We start from the raw sequence: 21,326 nt of genomic DNA on the forward strand, positions 1-21,326 counted from the left end.
TGTGTGTGTGTGTGTGTGTGTGTGTGTGTGTGTGTGTGTGTGTGTGTTGGGGGGGTGGATGATCCTGCACTGTCTATTCGGGCTGTATGGCACTGCTGTGTCCCTGGCATCCTTTCCCACTGCAGCTGAGGCACACAGAGCCACCCCGTGGACCTCTCGCTTGTGTCCCTGCACTGCTGACACTCTATGCTGCCTCCAGAATCATCATCCTAAAGATCACATGGCCCTGTCAGCCCTTTGTTTACAAGCCCCCAGGCCCCGACCCCAGGAAACACAGCTCCGTAGCACACACGGAAGAGCGCCTGGGTCTCCACGGCTTCCTCAACACTCCCTGACAGAGACGTGGTGAACACTGACTGGGCCCCAAGGGGGAACTGTATCTGTCCCTCCAACACCTCCATCCCGAGGGCCCCGTCTCCTGCACAAGGTCACCTCACCTGGCCAAGCCAGAACGGGTTTCTCATTTCTGAGCTCCTTAGCTCTGGGGACTGTGAGGAGCTTCCCCTTCCCCTGTCTTCCTTCCCCCCCCTCCTCCCACAGCCATCCTCCCCGGCACCAGGCGCTGGCTCTCGTGAGCTTTAAGTACTCAATAAATGTTTATCAGGCTTAAATCTCCGGAGTTGGAACTCATTTCCTGGTCTTTGCTTGTAGTGCCATGCTGCTGCCTGGAAGGGCTTTTGAGCAAGTACCAGAGTGGTCTGAGACCTGAATCTTGCTTGGCGGGGAGGCTGCATCAAAGGTCATCTGCCAGACATGGCTAAAATTCCTTCTCCAGGCTCAGGAACCATTCAGTGACCAGGAACTGGCCATGGAGAAGATGTAACACTCCTTTGGGCATAGAAGCTTGCATGGCTGTACATATAACAGAGTCTTACACGATGGATGAACTGTCTTCAGTCTCATCCCCTTTTACACTCATTCCCCCCTACCTCTTTGTGTGTGTGTGTGCTCGAATAGGCATGCATGTGTGCATTGAGGGGTGTTGAGGTCAGAGGACGACTTTCAGGAGTCGGCTCTCTCTTTCCCCCACGTGGCCCTGGTACACTCAGGTCTTCAGGCTTGGTGACAGGTGTCTTCACCTGCTGAGCCATCTCAGCAGGCTGATCTCTTCCCTGTCTGAACCAAGCCTTCAGAGAGCTGCTCCTCTCAAGCAGTGCAGTTACCTGAGCTATGCCCACTCTCTGGCTCCCAGCTCTGTCTCCACAACTGTCCCTAGGGCCATCCTGAGAGGCCTTCCATCGGTGACAAAAAACCTCCCAGCTCAGGAGATGAAGGACTCTGCCAAGGACTTTGTTTTCCCGTTCGCATGGACTCAGAGACTGAGCTGCAGCTGGGTAAAACTAATCTCGTCCAGGCTGCACCAACCGCAGTTGCTGAGGGCAGAGGTGGTAATTGGACAAGCCCCTCCTGAGTCTCTAGACACAAAGCCGTCTGATCGCAGACCCCCTCCAGACTACAAGCATGGACTGTTTACCAGCAGTTTAGGGATGGCAACAAAGAAGCAAATGCCAGCTTTGTCGGGCCTGTGCTGCTTCCCTGGGGTACCTTATTGGCAGCTCTTGTATCCAGACAGCTTGGCTGTCCTGTGAGTCAACTTGGGCTCTGGAAGCTCAGATCCCCAGAGGGACCTGGGGGGTCTCCTTGGGGTCTCCCTGACCCTGCGGTTACTGCAGTGGGCAGGATGGAAGGGATTCTTCCTAGGAAATGGCCTCCTCTGGCTGCCTCTGCATAAACTCTAATCAGGTCAGCTAGTCTGCCAACACGAACACAGGGCGCCTGGCTCCACCAACATGGTACCACTAATACAATTACTGAATAACAGACCTGGCTTTCTCAGCCGTAATACGATTTTAGATCCTCGGGGAATACGCCGGGCTCGGTGGAATTAAATTACGGAAGCACCCAGGACGTAGTGAGTTGTACTTGGAGCCAAGTCCGGGGAACTGTAGAGTTCAATGGCCCCTCAGACAGAATATATGACAGCGACAGTGCACTCAACGAATTTCCCCAGGGGTGCAGCGAGCCCTCAGCAGCCTGTGGGGCCAGGCTACTGGGAAACTGATAAGAGAGAAATCTGGATAGAAAGTGAGTCTCCATCTTAGATTTTTTTTTCTTTTTTTTTTTTTTTTTTTTAGTGAGAATGAAGAGCGTACCTGGATTCCACTAGAATCAAGCTCCCAGTTAAAACCAGCAGAAGCATCTAGAAAGTCCCAGAAGCTGTCCCAGTGTGAGACCACTTCTTGAGGTGCATTCCTCTGACGCCCACCCAACTGATATCTGTGTAGCCTAGCACTCAGTCTACCTGAAGGGCCAGCTTCAGAGACACAGCTACGGCAGGCTCACAGAGAAACGCCAGATTTTCAGGCAGGGTTACTTTGGCTCTTTCATTCACAAAATGTCCCAGATGCATGAGGCTCAGGAATCATGAGAAGACACACACACATAGGCCGTGTGTGTATGTGTGTGTGTGTGTGTGTGTGTGTGTGTGTGTGAAGACACACCACATTTTCCAATCATCCGAATTTTGATACTGTTGCCTAGTCCCAGAACACGGCCTACCACGGAAACGCTTCAAGGCCGCCTTCCTTTGTCACATTTGGTCTTATTTTTACCTTAGACCTAGTATAAAACATATGGGTCCTATGGCGTGGAACAAAATATGAGGCCACAGGCTTTGAGCTCTGAGCCCTCGGGGCAGAAGCTGGCCTGAGCACAAGGGGAGGAGCCACTGTGCCCATTGCCTGCAGCAGCGTGGCTTAAAGGCCGAGCTGTGGCTTAACGTGACATGGAGGTACTCTTCCTAACCCCATGCTGAGGATGGACCCCAGGGCGCCAGGCATGTGAGGCACCACAGAGCTAACCTCCACCCAGGCAGCTCCAATGGATCCGAGTTCCCTCAGGACAGGGCATCTGAGTCCACTCACCCACGCAGAAGCTTGAAGAGCATGCAGCCCAGGGAGAACCAGTCGGCGCTGCTGTCGTAGGATGTGCCCTTCTGCAACACCTCGGGAGCCATGTACCCGTGGGTGCCCCTGGGGAGAGAAGAGAGCGGGTCACAGGAGTGCGCTCACCCACGTTGAGAGGGAGCTGACCCAGCCTCGGCACACACCCCCTGCACAGAGACCCTTGCGGAGAACCATCATGAATTCACATCACCGAGTTCACACAGGGAGGGGAGGAGGGCGTCAGGAAAATTTGGCTGAGGTATCTGTCACCCCACTGTCACCTAAATCTGGCTGTCTAGGCGAGTGTCTGTGAAGACCCAAGGGCACACACACTATGCCCCAAATGAGCCTGAGGGACCCAGGGCAGCCTCTATGTCACCACCAAAAAGAGGCTTGGGGGGAAAAAATCCCTCATCTGTAGCTGTTCTGTCTCTCACTGGCTTCTGTCAGTGAGAGGATGAAGGGGATGCAGGCGTGGCCAGGGCTCAGCACCACAAGGCCCCGGAGGTGAACGGAACCCATGCATGATCCCTCAGCACCTCTTCATCCCTACCCTTAGGGCTAAGTGCTGCTGACTTGCTTGCACACACCAAGGATTGACTCAGAAACCCCTGGCCAGGAAAGATCATGAGTGACCACTGGAGCCCACGGGGAAGGCTTGGAGGAGCGATGTAACACATCGTATGGGTGCTGGCAGACCGTAGCTGGCCCGGCTCTGCACCAGCCACCAGCATAGGATGAAGAGAGCTCTGCCGAGAACATCGGGGACCTCTGCCAGGGCTTCCAAAACACTTTGTGGGAAAGCTGAGCTTCGGCCTCGACTGGAAGCCATTTGAGGTGACTTTTTATCCAGGACTGAACCACAATCTGGGAGTGGAAGGATGTCCCCTAGAAGAAATCAAACAAGCTGACGAGGGTGGGGTCTGCACGGTGTTCTCTGGGGTCAGCCAGAGCTGCTGCCACTGGGGCTCCCTCACTGGCCTTCATGGCAGCCAGATGCCCACGGCTGGGCTGCTGCACAGATGGGCCACTGGGGATCCAGGAACATCCCGAGCAAGGACACTAAAGCACAGGTAAGCTCGTCCTGCCCCCGGGAAGTAAAAAAAGGACTCAAACTAGTGGCTGGCAATGCACTCAGTTCTGGAAGTTTCTCTCTCATCTTCCAGGGCTCCTCAGCAGCTAAATTCATGCTGACCACAGCCCATGAGCCCGAAGCCCAGTGGACTGAATCTGGGACCATACTGGAAACCTCGGACCACCTTGAAGATGCAGTGGCCGAGAGATGGCGTTCAGGATTCATGGCTGTGGCTTCAAAGGAAAGAAAAGCCAGCTTTGGGGTGGGGGTGGGGGTTCTGGACACATATCTTAACCCAGACTCATCGCTGAAGACGATGACATCAAAGCCTGGGGGAGGGGAGTTTCCTTTGCCTGGAACACAGCACCTTCGAGGGACAGAGGGACAATAATTCTAGCCCTACTGTGCACCTTCAACTTGACTTTATATTGCTGCACCTTAGTCTACACACTGTCAAGAGTGGATAGCAACGCCCATAACTGGTGGAGATTTGTGCAGATACTACACTGAAAGCAGCTATCTAGGCACACCTGAAGCAGCGGAGATCTGGCCCATGGCACAGCCAGTCCTGCCGGATTCCCCAGCACCCCAGTGGTCCCTATCTGCCTGGGGTTCTGCCAGCTGGCAGGTCCATCAGGTACACATGGCTTCTCTCTCTCTCTTTCTCTCTCACAGGGGATGTGAAATAAACACTCATACCTGAAATTGTCATGGAAGGACAACCTTGCCATCTTCTTCTTGATGCATGAGAGATAATGGGGCTGACAGAGCTGGGAGGAGAAACTCAAACCCAGGTCTGTGTCTCCAAAGCCTTCATTTAGCCCTAGCCACACACACACATACACACAAAAAAGCATACTCTCTGTGCCTTTATCTGCATAAAATGGTGGCCCAGGTGCCAGCATTTAAACCAGGAGCCTGGTCTCTCAGTCCAGCCTCTCTGTGACTGCCATTTGAGATGGTCCATGTCAGCAGTCAACATGGCGGATCTGGAACACCTAGCAGACAAGCCTCTAGGCACAGCTGGGAGGGGTTTCTGGACCTGGACATGCCCGTGACTGTATTGGTTGAGACACAGTTCAAATACAGTTTATCGCATAGTAGGCAGAACAGCCCACCCTTTGGAGCTGGTTGGACGGTCCAGGGCGGCCAGGTGAGTGGGATAAACAACCAACCCTACTAAGCTGGGGCCCAGGGCAGATGAATTCTTACAAGCTCCCCTACTCAAACTTAGTTACAGCCCAGTAAACTGCAGACATTAGCACACCAAAGAGTGCTGCCATTAAAAATTCAAAAGCATCTCTCAAAAAGCGGCCAGTGAACCGCCTGGGGGAAATGCAGGTAACCCCACTCCGTCCCAGCTTCCCTGCAAAGAGCTGCCTGCCTATGTGCCGTTTACTATCAGCACGTCAGCGTGTGACCAGGCTTTCAAAGGCAGTTTTGATTTAAGACTGGGCCTCATAAAGCACGATAACTCCAGCCTCGGTTCTAGTTACCCGATGGAAGGGTCTGCGGTTTATTTTCCACATGGACAAATGGAAGGAGACTCCAGGGACTTACCTCCAGGGCCGTTTAGCACGGAGAACGCATGCTCAGAGGGGCAGTAGAGTGAAATTGTAAAGACTCGGTGCTAAAACCGAGATATTCTAATACTTATTTTAGTGTCTGTGGGGGCTTGTGTGTAGGGGTCATGGCTTTGAAGTCACAGAATGACTGACTGGAGCCAGCGCTCTCCTTCTGTCACTGAACTCAGGCGGTCAGGCTGGATGGCAGCAGCCTTATCCCCTTAACCTGGAAGGAGACTAAATAGCAAAGCCAGAGTTGGGCAGTGTGGCTCACTGCTCCTTCAGAGCTGCGGCAAGACTTTTACTTAGGGGTGGCCTCAGGCCAGGTCACCTGAGCTTAACATTGCCACCACTAAGCTAGTCTGAGTCCTAAGGGCTGTGGCAGCCAACTGCTTCACCTGCCAAGACTAACAGCAGGATCTGTAAGTGGGTGGCTGGCTCCCAGCAGCTCATTTCTCAGAAGCGCAGCAGGCGGAGATGGGAATTCAGCCCTGAGCCCTCCCTGGGGAAATCAGGGCAGACGTCACATGCCTCTCTAGGGCATGGACTCTGTCATACACTCTGGCCATGGAATAAAAGCTTTACTTTCTAGAAGAAGAGAATGACGGTCAAAGAGGTGAGCAGACTCGCCCGGAGTTTCATGGGCAGTGTGCAGTCAGCTTCTGCAGGGACAGACCCCTTCGTATGAAGCAGCTGGTCCTGAGTAGGTTCGGCTTCCCAGGAGTCAAGCCAGGCCCCACAGGCAGTGGCAGGAAGCCGCCCTGCTCTTGTCTCTACTCCCATCACCTTGACACTGAATACAACACAGAGAATCCCAGCTGGTGAGGGAGATGAGGGATGCCAGCGGCCAGGTGGTACTGCCCGGACATAGGCGCCATGGTGCAGAAATTCGGCAAATGCAGTAGACAGCAGCCACGATACTCACACACTGGCATGTGGCTTCTTCTTGGAGAAATCACAGGCGAGGCCGAGATCGGATATTCTCACATGCCCATGTTCATCCAGGAGGATGTTCGCAGGCTGGAAGGAAAAGAGGTTGGATGGTCCTCAAGAGGCCGCTGGAGCGTCATGTGGTACACCCCTCCATCATTTCATCATGGCCGCCACGACTGCCACAGAATGCCCCCCTACACCCTCATTTTATCACGGCCAGCATGGGCGGCTCAGAGTGCGCCCCACACCATCACTTCGTCACCGCCGACGTAATCTCTCCAGGGCCTACCCTACACCATCATGTCATCGTGGTTGACGTGGCCTCTTTAGAATGTACCCCTTAGTCATCACTGGACACTCTGTGGGGTTCTCAAACCAAGGCAGCAGGACAGTGAGCCCAGCACCGCTCTGCTGACTTCAGTGAGAGAGGCAACGGCCCTTCCCACCAGAGAATGGCACCCCAGGAGAGAGGGAGGGAGGGCTCCCACCGTGGGCTCAAAGCATGCCTTCCCCATTATGCTAAGAGCTTTGGTGGAGCAATGGGGACCGGGGCACAGGCTTCATGCCATCTGTGGACCACGAGGACCAAGACAGGGAGACTTGCAACGCTGATGAGGGCTGGAAGCATCCCAAAGCACCAGGCCTGTCCTGATGGACAGCCATCACTGACCAGAGCCCTGCCAACTGCAGCCTCCCCCCGACTCTGAAGGGACTGAGATGTTCATCCAGATTAGAGCTGCTCAGTGCAATCACAGAAACAAAGGAACCGCCTTCGCCAAACACACCTGACTACGGTCACCTCAGGAATATCTTTCTGCGGTGGGGCACCTATTGTTTTGCCTAAAATAAAAATAACGGCGAGCTCTTACAACACTGAAACATGAATAATCATGAGTGACAAGAATTAAATTTGAACGGGAATTAAATGACATCACTGCCTACTAAATAGCTTAGGAAACAAAAACAGCAGAGGGGTGGGTAAAAGCCATCCCGAGGGCTTAAATTAAGACGCAGGCCAGCAGCTCCACAGGCTGTCAGCACATATCTGACAGTTCCTCATAAAATTCATGACCAACTAACTAACATGCCATGAGCCAACCAGCATCTAGTTATTTCTAGTTCAATTTAAAATATATATATATTTTTTTTTCTGTATGCTCTCATATGAAAGCTAAGAGAGTAATTCTTTAACCCCCAAACACTTTGAATTTCACAGAAGTATTCTTAAAAAAAAAAAAAAAAAAGACGATGTGCTCAAAACCAAAACGTAGCATTTTCGCTTCCTAGATCCTAACCGGTCTGTGAGTAGCAGGACGGGGTGGCATGTCTGTCACCCTGCCACTTGGGGGGGTGGGGCTGAGGCAGGGGGAGCTCAAGGTCCACGCTACCCTAGGCTGCACAGGGAGGCCCCTGACATCCTTACAGAACCCAGGAGAAAGGAACACGGCTTTGCTCCTGCCCACGCTGCGTGTTCAGATCATTCTGGAGGGAAGTGCAAATGGGAGGCAAACGCTTCCTCCAGGCGTTTTCTTACCTTCTCGGCCAACTTTCTGTCACCCCCACCAAGTTAACCCTTGCTGTTAGTTATGTCCCTCACATGTGTCTATTCTGCTAGGGTCTCTAGCCTTGATAATTTTGTTTGTTCGCTTGGGTTTTTGTTTTGTTTTGTTTTGTTTTTGGAGTGTTTGTTTGTTTTGCCAACTTGATACAAACTAAAGTCATCCAAGAGAAAAAAAAAAGAATCATAATTAAGAAAATACCTCCTTAAGATTGGGCTGTAGGCAAGCCCGAAAGGCATCTTCTTAATTAGTGATTGATGGGGGAGGGGCCAGCCCATTGTGGGTGGAGCCATCCCTGGCCAGGTGGTCCTGGTTCTATAAGAAAGCAGGCTGAGCAAGCCATGGGGAGCAAGCCAGTAAGCAGCATCCCTCCATGGCCTCTGCATCAGCTCCTGCCTCCAGGTTCCTGTCCTGCTTGAGTTCTTGCTCTGAATTTCCTGTATGATGGACTACAAGCTATAAGATAAGATAAACTCTTTCCTCCTGAAGTTGGTTTTGGTCATGGTGGTTTTATCACAGCAATAGAATTCCTAACCAGAGAAGTTCCTTTTATTTTCTCCTCTGTCTGTATCTCGAATATATGGGTGTCACCATGGACACACCCAGCAACTACCCAGGTCCCTCCTTCATGGGGAGCTCAGTGCCAAGTACACCTCTAGAATGGGAAGTCACAGGACTCGGATTCAATGCTTTTCAGCCAGGGGGCAAAGACAGTAACTTGACCACAGCTCAAGGGTCAACCCCAACTCAGTGAGGAACCACTAGATATCCCCAGGAAGTTCTCCAGGCTGAGATGCAATCCACAACCAGCCCTCCCTCCAACCAGTCTTGTCTCACAGCATCCAGGACCGACCCCATCACTTATTATCTTGGCTCACGGTCCATCTTTATCCCTCTCAAACTCCGGCCAACCACCAGGGCAAGATCTGTTCCTTGGTGAGCATCTACTGAGCCATGATTTTATACAAAGTGGGAAATGCCCCGCCCCCACACGCTGACCAATGTCACCTTTATTGTGTACTTCCTGACCTGAGAATGAGAGCTGCACCCAGAACCTTAGCAGGTACTGAGGTTACCGTGACAACAGGGATTGGCCACTGGTACCACCCCTGCAGTGGTCACACACCGAACAACTTTGCCAGGGACTGAGGTAGGGATAGGAAGAAAGGGGCAGGATTCCACTGCGGAGAAAAGGGGTCACGGGGGGAGGGCGTAGGTACCCTCCTTACCTTCAGGTCTCTGTAGACAACAAATCGGGTGTGCATGTGCTCAAGACCCAGGATGATCTCGCTGGCATAAAAGCGCATCTCCTTCTCGGAAAACACCCCGTGCTGGGAGAGGTGGTAATGCATGTCACCCCCTGAAACCGGAGACCCAGAGGGCGAGTCACAGATGTTCACTGAGAGGACACAGAGGTCGCCCTAAATAATAGGGGTGCTAGAGAAGATGGGGGGGTGTGACTCTTCCTTTTTGCCTCAGAGTCTGTCTTTGATTTCTGTAATTTGGCCAAAGGTGTTGATCATTATGCAAACAACTTCAAGCAGGTGATGGGGGCGAGAGCATGTCTCGTGGATGGGATAGAGCAACCGTTAGGGGCTTGGCAGCTTGGCTGCCAGTTACGCCACAAAGCATCGGCCAGATGAACACCTGGTTATTTAAACGCTGCCCAGTAACAAAACCCACCTATGCAGTCCAAACTGGTGACCTCTTGATATACAACAGTTAAAAACAACAAAACGAAACCAAAAATGAAAACCTTAAAACTAAACACTGGTTCCCATGGAAGGAGATTGGACGCTGACGCCTTCAAAACAGAGTAGTGTAGCTGACAAAGACCCAGGCTGTGGCTATCTGGGAGCCCTCATAAAACTGTCACCTGATCAGAACTGTCATGTGTTCAGAACTGTCTGTAACACAATGTTGGGAAAGGAAAGAACTGTGTGACTTCAAGCACGGTCCACAAGGCCCAGGCTGGCACATGTCTGACTTTGCTGCCCTGGAATTCACACACCTTTTTCCTCCTCATGCACATACCGAGGCACTAAATAAAGGACTCCAAGCTCTTTCCAGTGGACCAGTTTGGCCTCTGCCAGCCTGTCCCTGGCAGGAAGGGGCGGCTCTGCCCTCACTCTTCCATGAGCACAGCCCATACACACACAGGGTCTATAGAGCCTGTGCTGTTGGCTCTGGCATCTTTGACTCATTACTGATCTTTTGTCTTTCCTATTTTGGGGTTAGTTAGATCTGAGCTCAGATCAAACACTCAAAGTATAATGAAACTTCAAGTGAACTAAAATTAAATAAATAAATAAATAAATAAATAAATAAATAAATAAACATCTGAATGGCTGAATGGTTCATCTTTCATTTCAGCTTTTCCTAAAAATACTCCAAGTGCTCAGAGATTGCATTCTCACACTGAAAGCACTTCCCGGCTGAACATTTTGTGTCTGTGCCTTTTGGGGGTGGCTGTTCATGGTTTCAAAGATGAATGCAAAGTCCCGAGGACTTGGGAGGCACAGAAAATGAAGGCAGAATCTACAGAAATCAGCCGGTGAAAGCCAGCTTCTAAAGGCGTGTCTATCTTTGGCCTATATTCTCGGGAGATATTTCATTCCTAAGAGTTGAGACCAGGAAATAAGCCAATTAAAAACTGAGGCCGGCCAGCTGCAGTCCAGAAGGTAAAAACTTCACAGTCAGTATTTATTTTGTGAGAAGTTTCTAGACCCAGCTTTCCAGGCAGAGAATGGCAAGCTGTGAGAGAAATCACGGCAACATGAATCTACTGAAAACCAAGGGCAAAGATGCCCTCAGACCACAGTGAGAGCCCAATTATGAGACAGACTCACAGAGCCCAGCATGCCCAGGTATCATGGGCTCAGAATGAACAGCAGGAAGAGCTGGGCAAGACACCTGGGGCTTGCTTACCGTTCATCAGGTCCAGGATGAAGCAGAGTTTGTCTGGTGTGTGGAAGGCGTAGGTCATGCAGACAATGAAGGGACAGTCCTACAGCAGACAAACACAAGCCTGTGAGAGGAAGAGAAGACACCCCGGAAAGCATGCCGCCACCAAACACATCACCACAGACTCCTGTTGAGCCCTCTCTTTGGCTCTGAATGTGACACACGAAGTCACATCAGGATCCACAGAGCAGCAGGTCCGGCTAATGACAGAGGCAGAGACGGAAAGCACCATCGGAGTAGATGAATTTGGGGCGTTTCCTCGCCCTGATTTGCCCTGGCACTGTTCTCTCTGATCATAGGCCCTTCAAAAGACCAGCAACACCAGGGCTACAGCTGCCCCCTCTGGTCTCTGCTGGCCACAGTTTGGGTCCCAGCCAGTCAACTATGTATTTGAAGCTCTGCTTTGAACTGAGGGGAACCAAAGGAGAGGGCAGTTAGGATCTGTGTTAAAAGAATGAAATTAGCTTTTGAAGGTGGAAAACGTGCTGCGGAGTGACTGACAGGATAACTCAACAGTAAATGGTCTGTAAACAGTCTGTGTCCCTTGAGTCATCTGTGAATTCCAAAGACCCCTAAAGGAAATGAGCGCTGACAGGTTGATTAATGCGTGTGGTACTCTGAATAGTCAAAAAGCATGGACAGGCCTTAAGAAACACGAGCAACAGAGGTAGACGTGACGGCTTCCTCTGGGACGGGGAGGTGGCCTGGCGGGAAGGCTGCGGCCCAACAGCCTGAGAACCTGAGCTCAGAAGCCCCAGACCCACGGTAGGGGAAGGACAGCTGAGCGCACACCGGGATGCTGGTACTGGGAGGCCGAGAGAAGAGGGTTCGTGGGGCCTGCTGGCCTTTCAGGCTAGCCAAGTCAGTGAGTCACGAGCTCAGTGGGAGACCCTGTCACAAGAAACAAGGTACAGAGCGACCGAGGAAGCCAGCGGCCACCTCAGGCCTCCTCGGGCACACATCTGGGTAAGCATCCCACACCCCTCCACACAGGCTAGCACATACGCATGTACACATACAAATGTACACACAGATACATATGCACACACGCATACACACACATGTGAGCAAAGATGCACACACACATACAGGTACGTGCGTATGCTACATGCACCTGAACGCACACGTGGTGCCTGCACATGGGTGTTCATGGACACAGAGGTGCAGACATGCATGCGCCCAGGTTTGCACACACATACAGACACATACAAGGACACACACAAAACCACACACAAGGTGCACACCCCTGTGTACACATGTATACACAGCGTGCGCGTGCACACATCAGAGGCACATACAGACACCTGCACCCACACAGGTAAACCCACATGCATATAACTATGAGCTAAATTTGCTCCGACAGCGTGGCCTAAGCCCAAGCACGAAACAGAGCAACAGGGGTGAGGCCTGTGAAGAACTCACGTGGAGAGGTGGTCACGTGACCATAAGAACCCTGACCCAGAAGGCCGCAGGTGGCATCGGTGTTTTCCATCAGCGCTGAGCAGCCGTGCACGGCCACACGCTCTCCATCAACCCACCATTCACACGTCGGTGCTGAGCCATGGCCGGCAGTTTGGAGCTATTACCTGGGCTGTGCATCACCACAACCCGGCCACTCTACACCACGCAGACAGTCCCCGAGGCACGGCTCCAGAGCTGTCTAGCGGCTCCGCTTGGATTAGCTGCCATGTGAGTTCTGTGTCCTTCTCTGTGCCTTCTAGAAATGGCTCAGGGGTATCCAGAAGAAGACCTCAAGCTGGATTCGTTCCCGGAGCCAACCCTGCTATTCAGCTACATAGGGAGCGACCGTCAGTGGAGAAGCTTGGACTATCTCACACTCTCAGGGAGCAACGTGAGCTATCTCACACTCTCAGGTAGAGAGAAGTAGAAATAGCCGCACGCCGGTCAGGCTGCCAGCAGAGAGAGCTGCCTTGAGCTGGGGGGAGAAATGGCCTGGGCAGGGAGTGCATGTCCCAGGGATGACTTCAGGACTCCGGGCGCCTGACAAACCTGCATCTCCCGCCATCATTCATCAGATTTCTGCTGGACACATGGCAGGATCCGTTCACGGCTCTTCCCGTGTCCCCGAGACTGAGGTCACTGCCAACGTGGCCTGCCCATACACTAAAGGGCTTCCTTGAAACTGAATTATTAAATTCCAAAGACAGTGTGGAGGTTTCCCCAGTGTAACTGCCTTAAAGCCTCTGTGTCAGGGAGATGCTCAGTCTTTGAGTTTCTCACCACACAAGAGAGAGGACCCAGGCTGGGTCCCCAGAACCCACATGAAAGAGCAAAGCATAGTGGCATATACTCGCAATCTCAACACGGTGGAGGCAGAGAGAGGGGACCTCTGGGCCTTCCTCGCCAGCCAGCCTAGAGCAATTGTTGAACCCCAGATCAGGGAGAACCTATCTCAAAACACAGTGGAAATTCCAACACCTGACATGGACCTCTGACCTCCACACACAAGCACACACACAGAACATGAAATAACAGATTCCAAAATCTCTGTGTTAAGGGTGTGCAGATGATTTCGAGTTGACGTGAGCTGTAAACCAAGGATGTACAAACTTGGGCTCATTTCCATAAGTCTCCTAGAGAAAATTAGGCCAAGATGAGTGACAGCTTCCTCCTTGGTCCTCTGCTCTGTTGAGATGGTGAATCTGCTGATTCCAAGGGTTGTGCATCCTCAAGCCCATGAAGCACACAGCTCTATTCTCCCGTGAGCCACCGGCCTTCTGGGGCCCTGTCTTAGTTAAGGTCACTGTTGCTGTCATGAAGCCAAATGACTAAAATTAAGTTGGGGGGGGGGAGAGGATTTATTTGGCTTGCACTTCCACACCACTGTTCATCACTGAAGGGAGTCAGGGCAGGAGCCTGGAGGCAGGAGCCAATGCAGAGGCCACGGAGGGCTGCTGCTTACTGGCTTGCTCCCCATGGCTCGCTCAGCCTGCTTTCTTATAGAACCAGGACCACCCGCCCACAATGGCTGGGTCCTTTCCCCATCAGCCACTAAGTAAGAAAATGCCCCACAAGCTTGCCTGCTTACAGCCTGATTTTATGGAGACATTCTCACAACTGACGCTAGCTTGTGCCAACCAGCATGGACATGAACGAACACAGACACACGGACACACAGACACATGGACGGACAGACAGAGAGACACACACACACACACTGCCGCCATGCTTTTTCACATTTCCCCATGACCTTCTGGGGATGCCATCTTGTCCTGTCCACACTTTCCTCTTCATCCTCATTGGGATTCCCCAGACACTTCCCGTGATCTAATGGGCAACTCAGTGGAATAGAGAAGTGGGCGGACCTGAAACTCAGCAAGGCCAGGGTCTTTCCCAGCTGGGGTGTCAGGACACTAGGGGACCTGACAGGGGAGGTTCTGTAACACAGTGGCTTGTGGTCCTTCTAGTGACAATCCCTGAGAAGGCTGCAAAGGGGCTGTGTATTTAGGGAGATAAGAAACAAGTTCAAGATTTAGAATTAGAAAAAGAAAAAAATAAAGAAAGAAAGAAAAAAAAAAGAAAAGAAAAATATTCCTGAAGACTTTGGTTCCATAATTCTAAGACCAGGAAGCCAAGCCCTGAATAGGGAACTAGTTGCCTGAGGCCACAAAGAGAAGGGAAGCCAGGCATGATGGAAGCCCCATGTTCTCCCTATAAGGTGGTTTCCCCCAGGCACAGGCTCCCCTTCACCCAAGTCCAGCCGGGTGGATCTGTCCACTCTTTTTCACCAGCCTCCGTCTGACCATCAAGTTCTGAGCAAGCAAGCCAATTGAGCCTTTCGCACCCTTTAGACAAGACTTGTTTCTCATAGCCTCAGACCACATCCCTGTGACGACCTCTGTCCCACTCTAACATTCAAACCCAGAGAGACCCAAAGCTACTCCCCCTGGCCTGGCCGCACCTGCCGCCAGAGCCTTCCCTGGTCTCCTGGCAGGAGGGCCGCAGCCTGACAGCAACAGGTGCCAACAGCAAACACAGACGGCCTCATCGGGCATCTGACCAACTTACAGGAGACGGTACAGCACCTGCGGCCAGCCCCTACCCCCTACCCGCCCCCAGCGCTCTGCACACACTAGTCTGGAGCGCACTGGCTCCCCCCACAGCAGTCTCCTTAGTGAAACCGTACAGACACCGGTGGCTACAGTTCTGTTTTAAGCTCCAGCGCCACAGTGCTTATCTTATCCCTGACACCGTGTGAAACAGGCCCAGGAAAGGAGCAAGGCTGGGGTTGCCTTAGAGCCTGCAAGCATCCCTGATCCGGGGGCCAAGCTGACACCAGAAGGAGTGCCACGTGGCGCCCAGGACATGCAGAACCAGATGCCGGCGATCCCAAGTCACTTTACTGTGGCTCTCCCGGCTGAAGCACCTGTGTCGCCACTGACAAAACAGCCTCAAGTTCGGGACCCGAACACTGAACATGTGTAGGGTTAGTTCTTTCACAGTAGTGGCCCGGTGTAACCTTGTCTTCAAAAGTATTTCCTTCAGGTCAAGTTTATTTCTCCCCCCCCCCCCCCCCCCCCGGGCATCTGGATAAATTAAACAGTAAAACAGCACACGCAATCAGGCCTTGTATCGTTCCAACATCAAAAAACCACTCTACATAGAACTTCTTAGAAACCAGCGCGGCTTTGAAATAACTCACTAAAAATGGGTCTAAATGTCCGGAGTTGGAAGGCAGGCGAGCATAAGGAGGGATTATTTAGAGGCCCGTTCTCATTTTACAGTTCACCTAAATGATGCAGTTATTTTGCTTCAGTAGCAAACAGTGCTCTCAGAAGCTCTGAAAAGAAACGCTAGAATCGTTATCAGCTGCAATTCAGTAAAAGCAGGTCAGGAAAAACCACTTTGCCTCCAACAGGCTGATCTGAAAGGTGAGCTTGGGTCAGTGCAGCCAAGGACTGGAAGGGGCAGGTCCGTTCCGGCTCTCCAAGGGCCCGTCACCAGCTGAAGGAGTTCTTTGATTAGCCATGAAGGCTTTCAAGTCCTTTAAGCAGAGAGGACTGAGCATCAAAGATAGCTGTGACGGTGAGAAGAGCCCCCACATACGGCTGGAGGTGACAATCAGAACTTGCTCACCTACGGCCTGGACAGTGACATTCAGAGCCCTCCTCTGATTACAGGTGGGGTTAACCTGCCAGCCGTGAGGGTAGGCCGCACAGTATGACCCTATCCTAAGCCCCTGGTGCCAAGCCCCTGCTGAGCTCGGAGCGCTGGCTGACAGCCTTGTGACCACCACAGGCCTGCACAGATTTTAACAAGGAGTGCTGTCTTAGATGGGCTGCCTTGTTTGGTGGCTTCTGTACAAACAAATAAAGGCCACTGTGGCTTTTGGTGATGGAGGTGGTGGTGGTGCAGGGATTGAACCCATGGCCTCATGCCCACTCATCAAGAGCTCATCCCCTGAATCTCCAGCTCTGAAGCTCAGGCCTAGATGGCAACACCCGTCCCAGACAAACAAATCCAACTGGAAGTCCCGCCCTCTGCCTGGCTCATGGAGGGCAGGTCTCGGCCTTTCCCGCTCTGGTTAGCTTTCCATCGTGTGGGCAATTTTAAAATCACATTCAAGTGTTCTTCTCAACATAATTTCCCGGAGTCTGGGTACCACATTCTGCCAGGAAGGAGGCCAGGAGAAGGGAGGGGCTCCGAGGGAGGCTATCGGTCTGCAGGACAAGGCACTGTACTGTCTCCCCTCGAGCAGAGAGCGGTGTCACCCTCCAGGCGTCTGCCCAGAGCTAGCCCACCCTGTGCCACCCCCCTTCAGCTTGCTTTGTGATCAGCTGGGGCGAGCAAAAGCAGCTGAGGAGAGCTCAGAAGCTCGGGACCCGCCTAGTTACTCACCCCAGTGCTGACGAGGGACAGCATGATCCTTTCATTCAAGGCCAGTGTCTCCCCCTGTTTCATCTTCACCCTCTTCTTGTCCAAGCACTTCATGGCGTACCTAGGAACAAAAAAGATGGGGGTGAAATCCAAGCCGGGAGCCCACACCGGGCTACCCAAACTTGTGGGCTATTTCTACCGAGTTGAAAGAAAGCAAGAGGATGCCTGGGGGGGGGGGGGCTTGCAGGAAATCTCTCTTCATTTTGCCCACACTATGGGCAGAAAGCAATCACAGGGTACTAGAGGGATTTCTCTCACCACGTGGATAGAGGTGCTACTTAGATAAAGTACAGAGCAGAAACAAAAAATAGTAATAATAGTGTCTCTAGATACGCTCACCGCCCCATAAATACTGAGTAGGGAAGGGATTCGTGCTGTGAACGCCTCCCTGTAAGACCCTAACTGGATCCTCCCGCCCTCAGACATGTCCTGTGGTCTTTGAAGCAATAAGACGATCTTTCACGTCTGCTTCCGGTTAACTGAGGGGCCTGCTTATAGTCTGTAAGAACCCTGTGACAAGGTCATAGGGAAACTGGCCAGTCGCTTGGCCTAGTCGATAAATGACAGATGAAGGGACTCGGCAACATTTTCAGGGAGACAGCGGGAAGCTGAAAGAGAATTCCTAACTCGCTACAAGAGTCTGAAGGACAGAAAAGTTTGTGTGGCTGTCACGTGTGGAAATGGCACCGGAGTCGGGGACTCAGAAAACTGGCTTAGGTTTTTGTCAGCTGGAGCACTGGGAGCTGAGCGTGTTCCTGAACACCTTGAGGTAGAGGCAGGTGAATCTCTCTGAATTTGAGGGCAGCCTGGTCTGTGCAGCAAGTATCAGGCCAACCGGGGCCTGGTGAGACCCTGTCACGTGACCTACGGGAAAGCAGAGTGTGAGGCAGCAGGGGACTTAACCACACCGTGGAACCCTGAGAACACGGGGACTTTCAGAGCATTCCACATGCTACTCTTGTCACGAGCCCTTTGCTAGGATGATTCTCATAGGAATGTTCACTGAGGAATGGTGTGGACAGCACCCTCAGGCCCTGGACACTCCCAGCAGGAGCCCTACATGAGGGAGGGCACCGTGGGTCTCTGGCCCAAGCTCACAGGGGAGCAGGTAGCAGTTCTGGGACGTGCTCCCTGGCGAGGGCACTGCATGTGCTCCTGCTGGCTTCCCAGTGGCCCGAAGAAGGGAAGGGCCAGGCTTACTGTACCAATCCAAACATCTATTTCTTTCTCTAGGGCTGAGGCCTCCAATTCCCGGTGAGACAAGGCAGAGGCTCACATTTTCCCCGTGTCTGCTTTTCTGCAGCCGTAAACTTCCCCAAACCCTCCTCGGCCAATGATCCTGTGCACACTGAAGTCGTTCATGGTCAGCTGTGGAGGCAAAAGACAAACGAAGACATGAAATTACACGAAGTCGTGGTAAAGCAAAGGCAGCCTGTGTCCCCTTCCCCTTCCAGGAAGGGGACAGACACTTCAGGGCGGTGTCACCACGAACAGCCCTTTTCCCCCAGCTGCCACCCCATGGCACACCAGGCCCAACACACGGAGACAGGTGTGGGGCGGCAGTGTGGGAGGGGACTGTCCCTCCACTCTTGAGAACCTTAGGTTATGCAAGCCGTGACCTTGGGGCAGAGTGAGTGTAGAATTACTAGTCAAAATGAGACGTGACCTCAGCGGTCAGGAAGCCTAGCATTTGGGGACAGGCAGGCCCTTCTTGGCGCTGTCCTGCTGGGAAGACGAGAGAGTCCATGTCCAGGGCAGCTGTTTCAGAACAAATACACTTCTGACTGGAAATGCTAGGAGGCAGGCCGTGGGAATCAGGATTCCTCACGTGAGCACAAAAAAAGAGCCATAGAAAGAGACCTCGTTCACACACCAACTCCCTCCATCAACAGAGCTCAGGGGCCAGGAAAGAAGAGTGTGTGTGTGTGTGTGTGTGTGTGTGTGTGTGTGTGTGTGTGTCCATGTGTGTGTGTAAGCCTGCGTGTGTATGTGTGTCTGTGTATCCGTGTCTGTGTATATGCATGCCTGTGTATGTATGTGTGAGTATGTATATGCAAGCATGTATCTGTGTGTGTCTATGTATGCCTGTGTGTATGTTTGTTTCTGTATATGTGTATGTGTGTATGAGTGTATGTGTATGGCTGTGTGTGTATGTGTGTGTATATGCATTTGTGTGTTATACTCCCTCTTTGTTTTAAATCATCAGGACACATGATGCAAGGGGCGGGATTTACAGAACCCCTCTCCTATCAGCACTGATTTAAGTACAAATCTGTATTTAAAAACAAAACACAAACACAACTTAATCTTTTTTTGTTTGTTTGTTTGTTTGTTTGTTTTCAAGACAGGGTTTCTCTGTGTAGCTCTGGCTGTCCTGGACTCGCTTTGTAGACCAGGCTAGCCTCGAACTCACAGAGATCCGCCTGCCTCTTCCTCCCCGAGTGCTGGGATTACAGGCGTGCATCCCCGTGTCCATCCCACAACCGATTCTTTTGTCCAGTCAAAACCCCGTATTTCCAGAAGCTCCATGTGAGCGGTGGAGAGGGTGCAGTCAGAACTGCGCATCTAGACGTGACCCACAGACCAGTCCTTCCCCGGAATGACTGACACCGGCCTAGGGGGTAGTGAGTTCCCCAGCAACCACACCCAGGGGCAGCCTGCAATCCCATCAATTCTGTTATCTGTTGTGTATATATCCCTGTATGTGTGTATGTGTGTGAGAGAGAGACAGAGACAGACCGAGACATAGAGAGAAAAGAGACAGAGAGAGATTTACCCCTCACGCTGAGACCTGAGGCCTTGTACTTTCTAGGCCAGTGTTCTACCACTGAGCTAAATACCAACCCATGCTCCTGCCAATTCCAAAATAAGAAAAGGGAAGCAAAACAACACAACCCTAAAATCTTATTCTAGCGAAGAATGCCGCTCGTTCTGTTATATCCACAGTGAGAAAGGGGAAGGAAACTTCGCCATGTGGCAAGAGCCCAGGCTGCACGGACGTTGTAAGTAGAAGGCTTGCGTTGACACTGTTATTTTTGGTAAAGGGTCAATCAATTCCAACCTAAAATAGCCCTTCTTACGCACATAGACGCGCTTTCGCACAAACATGAGAAAAGAAAGTGAAGATCCCAACTGCTAATATGAGGGAGCATGGGAGCCCGGCTTTGAATCCACAGAGCTCTGTGACAGACATCTGTACTGTGCACCCTTGGGAAGGGTGTTCCAGAACAAAGCATTTTCTCACGACATTAGGGCAGAGGAAGTTTCCATTAAAAAAAAAAAAAGAAAGAAAGAAAGAAAGAAAGAAAGAAAGAAAGAAAGAAAGAAAGAAAGAAAGAAAGAAAAGAAAAAGAAAGCGGAGAAGTATGGTACTCACGTGTATGTTTAACTCCACATTCTTCCACTGACAGAATCTGGTGAATTTATCGCTAAGAGAGAACATAGCTAGTTACTGAAGAGTTCCATAAGCCCTTAGCTGGAGCTCCAGAAGAGCCCCTCGGGATGGGCCGTGTCGCCTCTCACACAAGGGGACGTTCGCAAACATCACAACTGACACGCCTCCAGGGCAGCTCAGGAAAATCTTGGAAGAGGGGCCAGAAAGATTGGAAGAGCCAGAGGACCAGCGTAGGCATGGCCTCCTCAGCAGTGTTGCCCGAACCAAGATCAGCACACAGTGACAATACAGCTGACCTGCCAACCGGGTCAGGGGACGTTTCTCGTGGTCCCTCCCCGAAGTAAAGGTCAGTGTGTTTCAAGGGTGAGTGTCCACATAGGTGCAAACCTCAGTGGTCAGCCCTGCACATGTACATGGGAGCACTAAATGGACTCAGGATGGATGGATGGATAGATAGATAGATAGATAGATAGATAGATAGATAGATAGATAAACATTTTTCCACTCAGCATTCATGGCTTCATTTCAGCGGTTAAATGAAAGTCTCAGTGTCTCTGTCCAATTGTCACAGGCCACAAGTATAATTTGATTTAATAATGTATTGCTGTAAACTAATGCATCAAAGGTACCACTTTGAGATCAGGGTGACTCATGCTGCAATTTTCTTTGCCTTTCTTTCCACCAAGGCCTGTGAGACAGGGCTTCTTTAGTACACAAGGGGCAGTTCAGTTTGGAGGCGTCTCGCTTCTCGGGTTTGGTAGCTACAGATGGCCCGTGACTGCTGTTTTAGACCTTCTGTTCTAAGCAACCAGAAGGGTGCCCAATGTACACAAATAATTCTAAGAATGGCAAACAGAGCCTGTGTCCACCGCGTGCCCAATCCACACGCCTCATCGATTCCTTTCTACGGCTCTGTGAACCGGGGCGTCCTGACCCCATTTTATGACCGCCATCCAATGAAACTGGGCAAAGGTCGTATGTGGCTGAGCATGT

At 51.7% G+C, this 21,326-nt stretch overlaps 1 protein-coding gene across 1 annotated transcript in view; it reads right to left on the reverse strand.

Annotated features, from left to right (window-relative positions):
• The window catches only part of Grk3 (G protein-coupled receptor kinase 3), a 90,332-nt gene that overhangs the window by 19,492 nt on the left and 49,514 nt on the right, over positions 1-21,326 (reverse strand). The window contains exons 7-13 of the mRNA XM_055606070.1: positions 20,316-20,367; positions 18,216-18,307; positions 16,901-17,000; positions 11,006-11,084; positions 9,307-9,437; positions 6,511-6,605; positions 2,925-3,032 (exon numbers count right to left, since the gene is read on the reverse strand). Of these exons, the coding sequence (XP_055462045.1) occupies positions 2,925-3,032; positions 6,511-6,605; positions 9,307-9,437; positions 11,006-11,084; positions 16,901-17,000; positions 18,216-18,307; positions 20,316-20,367 (657 nt within the window). The remainder of the gene's footprint in view (positions 1-2,924; positions 3,033-6,510; positions 6,606-9,306; positions 9,438-11,005; positions 11,085-16,900; positions 17,001-18,215; positions 18,308-20,315; positions 20,368-21,326) is intronic.

The sequence above is a fragment of the Psammomys obesus genome, unplaced genomic scaffold, assembly GCF_907164565.1.
Source record: "Psammomys obesus unplaced genomic scaffold, mPsaObe1.curated_primary_1811, whole genome shotgun sequence".
NCBI lineage: Eukaryota > Metazoa > Chordata > Mammalia > Rodentia > Muridae > Psammomys > Psammomys obesus.